This window comes from Podarcis bocagei (genome assembly GCF_964188305.1).
Source record: "Podarcis bocagei genome assembly, chromosome: 4".
Lineage (NCBI taxonomy): Eukaryota > Metazoa > Chordata > Lepidosauria > Squamata > Lacertidae > Podarcis > Podarcis bocagei.
Genome location: NC_138128.1, coordinates 56720799 through 56734730, shown reverse-complemented (window position 1 = coordinate 56734730; position 13932 = coordinate 56720799). Strand labels below are relative to the sequence as shown.

At 43.0% G+C, this 13932-nt stretch overlaps 1 protein-coding gene across 3 annotated transcripts in view; it reads left to right on the top strand.

The window, feature by feature from the left end:
* The window catches only part of FGFR2 (fibroblast growth factor receptor 2), a 117044-nt gene that overhangs the window by 27351 nt on the left and 75761 nt on the right, over nt 1-13932 (top strand). For 2 of the 3 annotated variants that reach the window (XM_081192879.1, XM_081192878.1), the window contains exons 3-4: nt 4447-4713; nt 8205-8279. The exons of the other annotated variant lie outside the window; for it this stretch is intronic. In XM_081192879.1, coding sequence (XP_081049005.1) covers nt 4447-4713; nt 8205-8279 — 342 coding nt within the window. The remainder of the gene's footprint in view (nt 1-4446; nt 4714-8204; nt 8280-13932) is intronic. 3 annotated transcript variants of the gene reach the window in all.

The window sequence follows — 13932 nt, the reverse complement described above, 5'->3', positions numbered from 1 at the left end:
AAACATGTTATATCAGTTTGCTATACAAGTAATAGAAACAGTTATATCACTTTCTAAGACATCAGAAAATTGCTTTTCATTAATTAAAAAATCAGTGGATGGGCTGTTTGGAATACTACAGAGGGGGCAGAGACATTGAGTTCATCTCCATGAAATGAACCTTAAACACCTGAGTAGGACTTCTCATATTCTGCTGAGGGAAATTTTTGCAAATATTAGCGTCTGATCAGAAATCTGGTGAGCTGCAATCTGGCAATATTGGTCACAGCAATTGGCAAGGCATTGCAGGTAACCAGTTCACCAAACTTGTTATGTAGCAGATATAAAAAAACCCCAAGAGGAACGAGTAGCTTCTCTTAATTCTTTCTATTCCAGCCAGCTCTGAATAATTAGTTGCAGGTTAGACTGGGAAATTGAGGTTTAAAGGTAAAGGTAAAGGTACTCCTGCTCGTACGGGCCAGTCGTGTCCGACTCTAGGGTTGCGTGCTCATCTCGCTCTAGAGGCCGTGAGCCGGTGCCATCCGAAGACACTTCCGGGTCACGTGGCCAGCATGACGAAGCTGCAGCTGGTGAGCCAGCACCAGCGCAGCACACGGAAACGCCGTTTACCTTCCCGCTATAAAGTGGTACCTATTTATCTACTTGCACTTAAGAGTGCTTTCGAACTGCTAGATGGTCAGGAGCTGGGACCGAAAGACGGGAGCTCACACCGCTGCGGGGATTCGAACCGCCGACCATATGATCGGCAAGTCCTAGCACTGAGGTTTTACCGACAGCGCCACCCGCGTCCCAAATTGAGGTTTACTTTGCTGCTTAAGGAATAAAGATTTTAGCTCCTTGGCTAGCACTAAGGGCCAAGGTATCTTGTTTTCTGTAGTGTTAAACTTGGAACAAGGGAGGCATCCCTTGGGAAGCAAGGTCTCTCTCCTTTAGGAGCCGGAGAACTGGCAGCTGCCAGTCAAGTCATGTGATGGGCTGAAAGACCCTACGGGGGTCGGAACCTCCTTTCTTCAGTCTTCACCCACCAGGATGCATAAAGCAATGAGTTCAAAATTTTGTTGTAAGTCATTGCAGGAGATTATCTTTCATAGTTTTTTTTGTGTTAAGCTCCATGTAAGTGTAATAAGTATTTTTACAAGCTTGGCGGAGAGCACTACAGTGGGAGATGGGTTAATTCTGCAGAGCAGAGCAGTTTCCATGTTGGCTGGAACTCCTTAAGTGCTTAAACCTGTAGGACTTTTCACATGAAAGAATTGGACAGCACAATGCTGTAGTATCCCACCTGTTCTCTGTTTGCTTTTGGGCACATCGTCAAAAACTGTGCTGGGAGAGTTTATAGGCAAACATTATAAAAAGTGACAGTCTTTAAGTGCTGTTAGATTTGAATTTGGCAGAACAAAAAGCTTACCTGAAATAGATATTGATTTCTAAACTAATTTATATGTCATGAGGATTCTTGATATCCTATGTTTGCCATGGCATTCTTAGTCACAGGAGGAGAATCAGTTCCTTTTAATTTTGAAGTTCAAGGATGATGCTCATGTAGTTCATGTAATGGCAGCACCACTCTGGGGTGGCGGCGGCATTCTCCAAGGTTAGCAGAAGTACAAACAAATCTTTAACAAAGAAGAACACCAAGGGGAGGAAACCGCAGCCCAATGTGGACTGAGCATGCTCATTTGCCACAGAATGATGACTGAGTGTTGGGCTGAAAAAGTGGAAAACTTGGTGTGAATAAGAATACTGTATTGAGTATCCTGAAATTGCATTATACTGTAGATTATATGCCCAGTGCACATCCTAAGAGAACTTTTCTTTTCCTTTTTCTGAATCATTAGCAATTTCTTTCCTAACTACGGCCAAATTTAACTCTTACCATCTCTTGAAAGTGGATTCAGTGGATGCTTATTAAAAAACAAAGTAAAAAAGAGTGGGGGGTTTTAGCACGCAAGTGCTGCCAGAATAATGGATGGAGACATTCAGGCCTTTTCAACTGAAATGTTCCCAGATTCTTTAATTATGGTTTAGGAAGCTGGGAATGAGAGTTGTGCCTGCTTATTCCTCACCTCTCCCTTCACACACTGCCTTGGGCGCCACAGTCCTGATCTCTTTAGACTAACTTCCCATTTTGTCCAAACTAAGGAGCTCTGGTAGAATGGTTGTTTACTGACCAGGAAATTAAACCATGATTTGATCCTGGTTAGTAAATAAACATTAAGCCACAGTTTTATGTTTCAGTTCTAACATGGGGCTGTATTTTAAAGTTGCCTTCGCTAACTTGGTTCTCACCAGATGCTTTGGACTGCAGCTTCCATCAAATCCATTTCTAGTCCAAAACATCTGAAGAACATACAGTCAGTGAAGGCTGCATCTGAATGGTCTAGGATCTCACAGTATGAAAGCTGGTGTGCAAGGGGAGGCAGGAAACATGAAGACCCAATGCTTCTTCCTGGCTTTATAATCACTGGATTATTAAATGGGGAATTTAACATCAACCTGCCATGTTGTGGCTACATGTTCCATTTCTAGCCTTTTGGAGTGGTTTTTTTTAAAAAAAATATTAGTTGGTAAAGTCCCTCACTGGGTTTTTTAGACAGTGGACAAAATTGGTATCTTAATAAAGTGATCTACATAAAGTGGTACCTTGGGTCAAGAACTTAATTCGTTCTGGAGGTCTGTTCTTAACATGAAATTGTTCTTAACCTGAGGTACCACTTTAGTTCTTAACCTGTGCCACCACCGCACGATTTTTGTTCTCATCCTGAAGCAAAGTTCTTAACCCGAGGCACTATTTCTGGGTTAGTGGAGTCTGTAACCTGAAGCATCTGTAACCTGAAGCATCTGTAACTCGAGGTACCACTGTATATACACTCTTTTTGAAGGTCAGTTTCAAAGACTCCTGGGAAATGCTGGCCACAACTAAGCTCAGTAAAACAAATTTACTACACCAGATAGAATGAGCTGCAGTGGTTACGGAGAACAGTGAATGCAATTCTATACAGTAAACCAGTCTTGCTTGTTCTGAAGTGTCAGCAAACCTAAAATCAATCATTCGTTCTGTGACATTCTTGCTACATTTCTTGGATTTAACCTTTTACTGATATAAAATATATATGCAGAAAACAGCTCATTCTCCATCTGGATAATGATCCCCCCCCCCCGTCCTCCTAACAACCCTCGGTTGGTGCAAATTGTAACACCTGTATAATGGATTGATGGAATCCATAATTACCTCATCAAGTTTGTAAAAAAGAAGTGTAAAATTGTACGAGAGTTCATAGAATACTTGCTTGCCAAATAATTTTGATCTGTTGAACATTTTGAGACCCAGTTGTAAAATCTAAACATGTAAAATGTTAACATTTGTATAAAAATATTGTTTAGGCCTCAGTTTCAGTATGTATAGCAGTCACACAATCTTATTCTGTGAAAATGAAGAATTGCTTTTCCTTGATGGTGCAAATTGGAGAAGAAGCTGTGAGGGGAACATTTTTTTCTGTGGAAAAATAATCAGTGGTTCTGCAGAGCTAATTTACGGAAGGATTAGTCACTGTCCTCATGTGCGAAATTCTACCAGCAGAGAAACAGGATGTAGCTCAAATCACACCTCTGATTTTGGTGAAGGTTACATGCTACTTAGCTTGTCCAGTTCAGGACATTGCAAGGACAATAAAAGTGTGAGAAGGCTACCTACCTTGCGCTTGGGTTTGTAAATTGCCAACACTTGCTCCCCCAAAGTGGGTATAAATTGTGAACACTGTTCCAAGAAATGAACGTCTCTCACTTAAATGTATTCATAATTGTGTTGTATATGGCCTTCCCTCTAGAACAGAGTTGAGAACCTGTGACTCACTGGACTCTCAATTCACATCATCCTTGACTATTGGCCCCGCTGGCCAGGGCTGATGAATGCTGGGAGTCCCACAACATCTGAATGGCCACATGTTCCAAGTCCCTTTTCTAGAGCTAGAAGTGATTAGCTGTAATACTGCAAATTTGTTCGTACACTCTGCAGCATGGGAGGCTGTAAATTATTAGCAAAGAAGACAGAGTGTCACTTGGCACTTAAAAAAACTAATTTACTGCAACTTGAGCTTGCATAAGCTCTGGGCTTACTTCATCAGATGCGGTTATCAAGTTACTAGGATTCTTGTGTTGTAGCATATAGTCAGACTGCACACTTCCTGGCCTGAGCATCACCACCTTCCTCGAACTTGTGGTTTTCTTATCCAAAGCCATGCCTTCTACTTTTTATACTCTGTCCTGTAAGCTTGCAGCACATCATGGATGATGCTGCTTCATCAGTTTTGCTTGCCTTTCCCCAATTTTATGAAAACTCACACATTTTCAAAGAGGGCCTTCACTGACAATTGTTGGAAATTTTCTCTCCCCCCTTTGTCCCTTCTCCACCCTTCTTCTGTGCCCATCTACTTTCCACTTTTGCAGAGCCACCAACCAAATATCAAATCTCTCAGCCTGATGTATACTCTATACTTCCGGGAGACTCTTTGATGTTGCACTGTCAACTGAAAGATGCAATCAAGATCACTTGGACTAAAGATGGGGTCCATTTGATGCCCAGCAATCGAACAATCATGACTGGGGAATACTTGCGGATTAAAGATAGTTCGCCCAAAGATTCAGGCCTTTATGCTTGCACTGCTGTTAGGGCTGTAGACAGTGAGACCCTCTACTTCATTATAAATATTACAGGTGAGTTTGCTTTTTTACTACATGCAAATAGCTGTAACCTATATTTATTATATGCGTATGTATAGCCAGTTTCTGCTCAAGCATTAAAGAGACATTCTGGTTGTATATAATATTCTTTATTTTGCCAGCTTGCTCATGCTCTTAGGTCATTTCCCCTGTTGGATGGTAAAGTGGGTGGCATTTTTAGCTGTGGTACCCGGCAATTCGCCCTCTCAGGTGGCTCAATTACCGTAGGTGCCAGGGGAAAAAGCTTTTTCTTCTTTCAAGCACCTAATGTGTGTGTGTGTGTGTGTGATATATATATGTGTGTATGTGTGTGTGCACGCTATGGGCAGCTATATATAAATGCTATGGACTGTTTAGCAAAGTTTTTAATGTTTGATGTGTCACTGTGTTTTTAATATTCTGTTGGGAGCCACCCAGAGTAGCTGGGAAACCCCAGCCAGATGGGTGGGGTACAGTGGTGCCTCGCAAGACGAAATTAATTCGTTCCGCAAGTTTTTTCTTCTTGCGAGTTTTTCGTCTTGCGATGCACGGTTTCCCATAGGAATGCATTGAAAATCAATTAATGCGTTCCTAGGGAAACCGCCTTCAGACCAGGTCCGGGGACAGTCTGTCCCCCGACCTCTTCTGAAGGCTGGGGGGGGGGCAAGGGCTTTTCTTCCCACCGCCAGCCTTCAGAAGGCTGTTCTGAAGGCTGGCGGTGGGAAGAAAAGCCCTTCTCCCCACCTCCCGCCCTGCAAGCTCCGGGGACAGGAGGGCTTTGCTGCCGACCGCCAGCATTTTAAAAGCCCCCGCTGTCCCGGGGCGATTTTAAAATGCTGGTGGGTGGCAGCGAAAGCTTCGCTGCCGCCCACCAGCATTTTAAGATCGCCCGGGACAGCAGAGAAGTCTCCGCTGCCCCGGGGGCTTTTAAAATGCTGGGGGTCGGCAGCGAAGGCTTCGCTGCCGTCCGCCAGCATTTTAAGATCGCCCGGGACAGCAGAGAAGTCTCTGCTGCCCCGGGAAGGCAGGCGGTGGGAGCAAAGACTTTCGCCCCCTGCCGGCCTTCAGAAGAGGTCCTGGACCTCTTCTGAAGGCGGGCGGGGGGCGAAAGTCTCCCCCCCCGCCTGCCTTCAAAAGCCGTCTGGGACAACGGAGAAAGGCGCTGCCTTTCTCCGCTCTCCCGGGAAGGCAGGCAGGGGGGAGCAAAGACCTTTGCCCCCCGCCGGCCTTCAGAAGAGGTCCTGGACCTCTTCTGAAGGCGGGCGGGGGGCGAAAGTCTTCCCCCCTGCCTTCAAAAGCCGTCCGGGACAGCGGAGAAAGGCAGCGCCTTCTCCCGGGAAGGCAGGCAGGGGGGAGCAAAGACTTTCGCTCCCCGCCCGCCTTCAGAAGGTGTTCCCGCCCCGCCGCCCGGCTTCGGAGCACCGTTCCGAAGCCGGGCGGCGGGGGCAGGCTTCTCCCCGCCGCCCCTTGCTTCAAAAGAGGTCCGGGGACAGCGGGAAGCGCTTCCCGCTGTCCCCGGACCTGGGGCTGCGGGGAGAAGATCGCTTCTTCCCCGCTGTCCCCAGACCTCTTTTGAAGCAAGGGGCGGCGGGGAGATCGCTTCTCCCCGCCGCCCCTTGCTTCAAAAGAGGTCCGGGGACAGTGGGAAGCGCTTCCCGCTGTCCCCGGACCTGGGGCTGCGGGGAGAAGATCGCTTCTTCCCCGCTGTCCCCAGACCTCTTTTGAAGCAAGGGGCTGCGGGGAGATCGCTTCTCCACGCCGCCCCTTGCTTCAAAAGAGGTCCGGGGACAGCGGGAAGCGCTTCCCGCTGTCCCCGGACCTGGGGCTGCGGGGAGGAGAAGATCGCTTCTTCCCCGCTGTCCCCAGACCTCTTTTGAAGCAAGGGGCTGCGGGGAGATTGCTTCTCCACACCGCCCCTTGCTTCAAAAGAGGTCCGGGGACAGCGGGAAGACCCGCTGTCCCCGGAGCTTGCGGGGCAAGCTTCGTCTTGCGAAGCAAGCCCATAGGGAAATTCGTCTTGCGAGGCAACTCGAAAACGAAAAAACCTTTCGTTTTGCGAGTTTTTCATCTCGCGAGGCATTCGTCTTGCGGGGTACCACTGTAATAACAACAACAACAAGAACAAGAACAAGAACAACAACAACAACAATAATAATGTGGAATATCTTATTTGTTGCTTTATGCAATATATATATTTAAATACATTTTCCAAACATTTTCACAATAACCTTCAAATCAAATAATTACATTGTTTCACTAGTTGACTTCCCACCCTCACCTCCACAATGTTTTTACTCATACTTTTTCTGCTGCATTATATCATTATCTATTACAAAAAAGTTTCTCTATTACAATTATTTTATCACTTTTCTTCCTGCCCGTGATTTGACTATAATATTTTTTTTTAATAGTCCACAGAAGTCCTCCATTCTATTAAAAAAATTCACCATTTCACTGTCAGTTTTGCCATTTCTGCATAGTCCCATTATTTTAAAAAGCCACCCCATGCATTTGTATTAATTAAGCCACCTTGGAGTCAGCTTTGATGAAGGGTGGTAGAATAATGTTTCAATGAAATAATATAAAAGAAGTTTATAGTGATGTCAGTTTAAGAAAACTTCTGTTTGATAGTTCTACCCTCCCATTCTGGTACATACAGCCACAAACTTTATATAGCAGTGATGGGGAACCTTTCTTCAGCTTAAGAGCTGCATTTCCTTCTGCATTTCCTTCCCCACCACTTGTATATAACCTAAAATCTGATTCATTGACAAAGAGATAATTTTTTTAAAAAAACCTTAATTTGATTCAAATGAGCGGTAATTTATGTGGGCCTGTTTAGATGTATACTTGGGACTGGGGCAGAGTGTGTATGGATAATTAAGAGAACTGGGTAACCAATGTGGAGACAATACTTGGTTCTACTGCACAGTCATGTTAGAAAATAACAACACCCATCATTTGAAATTGTTCTCCAAATCTTCTCCATGATCAACTATACCAGAACTCCATTTTTTTAAAGTATCGAAACCTACACACACGCACTGTAAACCACATGCACTTGTTCAGGAACAAGTAAATAATCTTTTCTTGTTGTAATTTTTTTGTGCTTAATTTTCAAAGAGAGAAAATATCAGCAGCTCTTTAGAATAAGAAACTTTGCTTGGAAACATCTATGGCCATGACCCAGCTAGACTATATGTACATGCAGGGATGAACAGTGCACTCAGTTGGAGGTTCCTTAGCAGAAGATACTTCAAAGAAGCCTCTGGCTGTGTACACAGTTTTTACCTACGCAAACATATAGCTTCAGTGGATCATGGACTATATATATATATATATATATATATATATATATATATGCGCGCCATAAAGTGCGTGATGCTGCTTCTCTTAAAGAAGATCTGTTCCAGATGTGACATAAAAGAAACAACATGAGTCCAGAAAATAGGTGTGTTTGCTTGCAATGTGTAGTAGGTGAACAATGTTAAATTTTTAAACTTCAGATGTTCTTTCATCTGGAGATGATGAAGATGACAACGATGGCTCTGAGGATTTTGTGAATGACAACAACCAAATCAGTAAGTAACTCTCTGACTGCTGAAGGTGCCTGGCAGAATCCATATGGAAATATTTCCCCCCACCTAGCCTTCTGCACTCTCTTCAAGCACTTTCTTGGCTGTTAAACGCATGAGCAATCTATTAGCTGTAGATTTCAACTGGCTTGTTTCCTCTTTCTTTTTGTGTATTTCTGGTCTTCTGAAACATGGAAATAAACTATTATCATATTCTTGCCTGCTTGTTAATTCTTTCTTGTCTTAGTTGCCATTAACCTTTTAGCAGTTCTTCTTTTTTAACTCAACGTGTTCTGTACTGACACCTCCTCTTTCTTCATTTCTGGATCAGAGTTGTAATTTCCTGTAATGACAATATTCAAGTGATGGTTATGAAATTGAATTGTAATTAATTTTGTAGTGAAAAGAAAAATCTATGGAAAGAGAATGTAATGACCCTTTCCAACTTAAGCTTTCCTAATGATGGTATGGTCTAGTCCCCAAGAATATACCCTACTTGGTTAGCTGTCTAGGCAGACGCTTATAAGTTGTTCCTACATTAGAAAGTCTTAAGGTTCAAGGCCCAGCAAGCTCATTGACATGGTCCTGGGTAAGAATTCACAAATCCTCCAAAGTACTAGATCAGCATTTGGAGAAATAGTTGGATTCATCTCTGATCCGAACAGGAGCACCACCCACCCCATCACCACTCACCCACAACAGTGTTGCTGCAATATATTTTGCCCAACGTAGTATAAAATACTGTGGGTTGAAGCTCAACATTCAAAAGACCAGCTCAACTGCTCAGCAGCCCCCAACCAAGACATTTTTGCTGCTTGAAACAAAGGATGAGATCTTTCTGCCCCCTTCATTCCATATATTGAAAGATGGTGGGAGACAGCCGAATCTAATTTCAATCCTGGTATCTTCCACTTCTTTTGACCAGCAGACAGGCTTAAGGGCTGCAGGGCAGGCTCTGTGGGGCAGCCACAGCCCTCTCCTCTAGCACCTCACCACCACACTCCTTCCCTCATCATCTGCCACATCGAGGCAGCTGCCCCACTCTGCCTAATGGTACTGCTGGCCCTGAATAGGTAGGGGGTGGAACATCTGCCTAGGTTGATGCTTCTGGAGGTTCTTTCTAAGAAACCAGAGTCCCATAGAGGCAAATGCCTGCTGTGGCTAGAGTATTGAAAATGTTTCGTGGAAAGAAAAGTCAACAAGTGTTTGTAAAGAACCTTGGTTGTGAAGAAGCCTTAACTTGGGGACAATTCATTTCCAGTAAGCCATGGTGTTAAATTATACAAAGTACCCTCTAGCCTGAACATTTAGAACAGGGGTTGCTTACCTGTGACCCTCCAGATGTAGGAGTGCCTCTCCCTGAAACACTGAGCATCAGCAATGCTGGCAGGTGTTGAGGCAAGTTGATGTTCAGCAACACCTGGATGTCCACAGGCTCCCCATCCCTGATTTAGAACCTTTCATCTCCAGATGCTGAATTATTATGAGTTTTCTGGGAGGGGTGAGTATATTTTCGGGTAATGCTAGTGTGGGCTTATGTGATTTGTAGGTGGGCTTATTTGACTTGCAAATTAGAGCTGTGTTTATTCACAGGCATAGGGTTGTTTATAGCTTTAGGGGCAAGCCCAGCTACGTGTGTGAGCTTTTAGATAGGCTTAGATGGCAGTTCTTGTAATGATCAGTGATAACAGGAGTGTTAGATTTATAATGTGAAAAGTAAGGAAAGGCTTTGCAGCTTGTTGCTTTAAGAGGAGACTCTGAACTTTACGTATATGTGTGTGGGTCATTTTCATTTGTCATTTTATGCCATGTTTATTTCTACTGCAACTTTGTGATGGAGACAGACACTTATTAATATATATTGTATATATAAATTCTTACCTCATCTGTGGGCAGATATCCTAACTGTGAGAAAACAATAGGTTAGATTAAATCCAAGCAGTATACTGAATGTGCTTTATATTACTTCCACCTATTGTTGGAATGTTATTTTTTTACCATGAGGTGCAAACATAGCAGCAGCAAAAATGCAGATCTCTGACCATAAAGCAGAGAAAAAAACTGATTAAATAAATTAAATATTTTCTGGGTCAAGCTAGTGGCTCACCTAGTCCATCATGCTGTTAATACGTTAGTGAACCAGATGCTCATGGGAAGCCTGCAAGTAATATTACAATGCAACAAGCTGAATGGGAATGCTTGTAATAATAATAATAATAATAATAATAATAATAATAATAATAATAATAATAATAATAATAATAATAATAATATACCACTCTTCATCCGAAGATCCCAGGGCTATTAACAACAGAGAAATTCAAAACAAGAATACAAAACACAAAAATCTATACCAACACTACTAATTAGTGTTAATTTAAAGGAAGCGTTCTTTAAATCGACCTATCACGAAAACATATTCTTTTGGAGGTGTAAGTGGATCAGATCTGATTCTATGCATGTTTTTTGCAGCTGCACCACACACACACACACACACACACACACACACACACAACCCCAATTTGGGGCCACAGTATTGGATATAAAACAGGAAATTGCCGAGTACGTATTATCCAGGAACTTGAAAACAATACTCCTGCATGTTACAATCAGAAGTGTAGTTCTCCAGTTGGAAGCAGGCTTATTGACCGGTGCTAAACCTTGCATCACTCAACACTGAAGAAATAAACACTCCGGCTGTAGCAGACTAATGGGGTGGGGTAGAGGGACACTCTATCATTAGAATTAACATACAAAAGGAAAGCTTCAAGCAGTAACCAGTAAAGTAGATTTAACAAGAGATGGCCCTTGACCATCCAATATTGGAGTTCAAAAGCAACAGATAACAGTTCCCCATGAAACTCTTTCTCCTTAATATAGTACAGTGGTGCCCCGCAAGACGAATGCCTTGCAAGACGGAAAACTCGCTAGACGAAAGAGTTTTCCGTTTTGGAGGTGCTTCGCAAAACGAATTTCCTATGGGCTTGCTTCGCAAGACGACAATGTCTTGCGAGTTCCTGCTGGTTTTTTTCCCTTCCCCCCCCCTTTTTCTAAGCCGCTAAGCCGCTTATCAGCTGATCCGATCAGCAGATAAGCTGCTAAAAGCCGCTAATAGCGCTAATCCGCTAATCCTTCAATGGGCTTGCTTTGCAAGACGAAAAAACCGCTAGAAGAGGAGAATCACAGAACGGATTCTTTTCGTCTTGCGAGGCACCGCTGTATTCTATACCATGATGTAAATTTCCCCTTCCCACTTCGTTTTCACATTTTCCAGTTATTATCCTGTTCCCTTTCTTATTGTAAAAAGTATAAAAATATTAATAACCATTAATGTTACAGTATTACATAGCTGCCAATGTAATGGATCCCGCAAGATCCAAGACTACAGAGAGGTTAATAGGGGTTTATGTAACACCTGGCCTAAATGCACCTTTGTATGGTTCTTAAATGCAGATGGTGAATACAGAGTAATAAATAAATAGACCCAATATTGGCTGTGTTTCATCGATCTGCAACCTAATAGCAATAATGAAATTATCATAAAATGCTATCGAAACAGTGCAGCATACAAAATGTTTCAGATCATATTAGTAATATGTACAATGAACCAGAGAGGGAGTCTCACCCTGAGAGATGTTGCTTTGCCCAGGGCCGGCTTATGTGCTTCCTACTCTGCTTGTTTTCAGATTTATAATCATTATGGTGGTGGGAAATGATGAGAAACCAAGATGGCAGTGTGATGGAAAGGCCCAGTAACTAGAAATCGGGTAACCATTGTGCTCTTGCCAAAGTGCTTGTCACCGATAACAGAGTTCACAGCACTGAAAGAATCATCGCATCTGCTGGGTTCTTGTGATTATAGCAGCGCCGGCTGACTCCTGTGCTCTTTAGCACCAATCTTGTTCATGTGCCGTTTGGATTAACTTTATCAGGAATTTGGGATTTGTTCCAGCAGGGTTATTTGTCTGATCAAAAGAAATTGCTTTGTGGAACGTGCTAGCGCTAGAGCAAAAAGAGAAAAATGTACTCATGTATCGGTACTTAATAACATTCATGTTAGATGAACCCCCTTTTTTGTTGTGATCCTCGACTTAACTGCTTTATTTCCACATTCCCCTGTAGTGTTGTTGCCATTTTGTATCTAAGAAATCATTTTAATGGCACTTTCTCCTATGTATCTTTTGGAATAATTAAAATTTTGTTGGTTGTGCGGTTTAATTTTAAATATTTATAACTTTCCCCGCCTTATGCTTGCAACTGCATGTTCCAAATATCCATTGATTTCCCCCCCCCCCACTTAATTAATTTTTAAAGCTTCAGGCTAAAATGAAATAGTCAACTATCATTTCTAGAATAATTTTAATGCTTAAATTTGAATATTTTCTTTTGGTAAGGAGGCTTGTTAAGGACTCTGTTGCTGTATTCTTCTCCAGCTGTATTTTTATTTTGGTTTGTTGGGGGAAGTGGAGTGGAGGAATTATATGTGTGCTGATTTCAAGAACTGCCATAAACGTTTGACGAACGGAAGGGTTTGTTTGTTATGGAGCGGTCGCTTGTAATAAAGGAAATGAATTAAGGCTGAGAGAGGAATGGTTATGTTTCTGGACCCCTCTGGTCCTAAAAATGTCCATAGTAAATGGATTTATTTCAGGAAGGATCTGTTGTAAAATAATTAAAAGTCCTTACCGTTAAATAGATTTCCACCCTTAATTTTTAAACAGGTAAATGAGTGAACTGAATTAAGCACAGTCATTATATAACTGTGCAGTTAATCAGATTTCTTGTTATCTGCAGTAGAGGGCTCGGGTCACTACTGTACAGCAGGAGAATTATGGATAGATACTGAAAACCTATTGTAGTAATTTCAGCTATGCCAATGCAGTTCTTATGCTTTCAGATTTGTTTTCAGTTTTGTTAGTAATAATTCTGCTTTTGGGGAGAGGTGGCTTAGCTATGGTGCCCCTTTAAAAGCATTTATTTACTTTTGATAATTCAGTCTTCTGCAGTTCATCACTGATGTGTTGACATCCAGTAACATCATTTTTTTGTCAAAACGTAATTTACCAGTGGGTGTTTTGTGGGGACTGCGGGTGGTGCTGTGGGTTAAACCACAGAGCCTAGGACTTGCCAATCAGAAGGTCGGTGGTTGGAATCCCCGCGACGGGGTGAGCTCCCGTTGCTCGGTCCCTGCTCCTGCCAACCTAGCAGTTTGAATGCATGTCAAAGTGCAAGTAGTACCTTCCAGCAGGAAGGTAAACGGCATTTCCATGCGCTGCTCTGGTTCGCCAGAAGCGGCTTAGTCATGCTGGCCACATGACCTGGAAGCTGTACGCCGGTCCCTCGGCCAATAAAGCGAGATGAGCGCCGCAACCCCAGAGTCGGTCACGACTGGACCTAATGATCAGGGGTCCCTTTACCTTTACTTTAACTTACCAGTGGGTGTTTTGTAGTGTCTATTGGCCAACGGAGATGTCCAGATGCCATATGTTATATAATGTAGCTCTGCACAATGAGCTAAGGCTCATAGCTATGAGAAAGAGAGGGCCTTTTCAGTGGTGGTGCCAAAGTTGTAGAACACCCTTCCCAGAGAGACTCTCTTGGCTCCCCCATTGTGATCCCTTTGGTGCCAGCTGAAGTCCTTGTTTATTTTGAAGGTGAC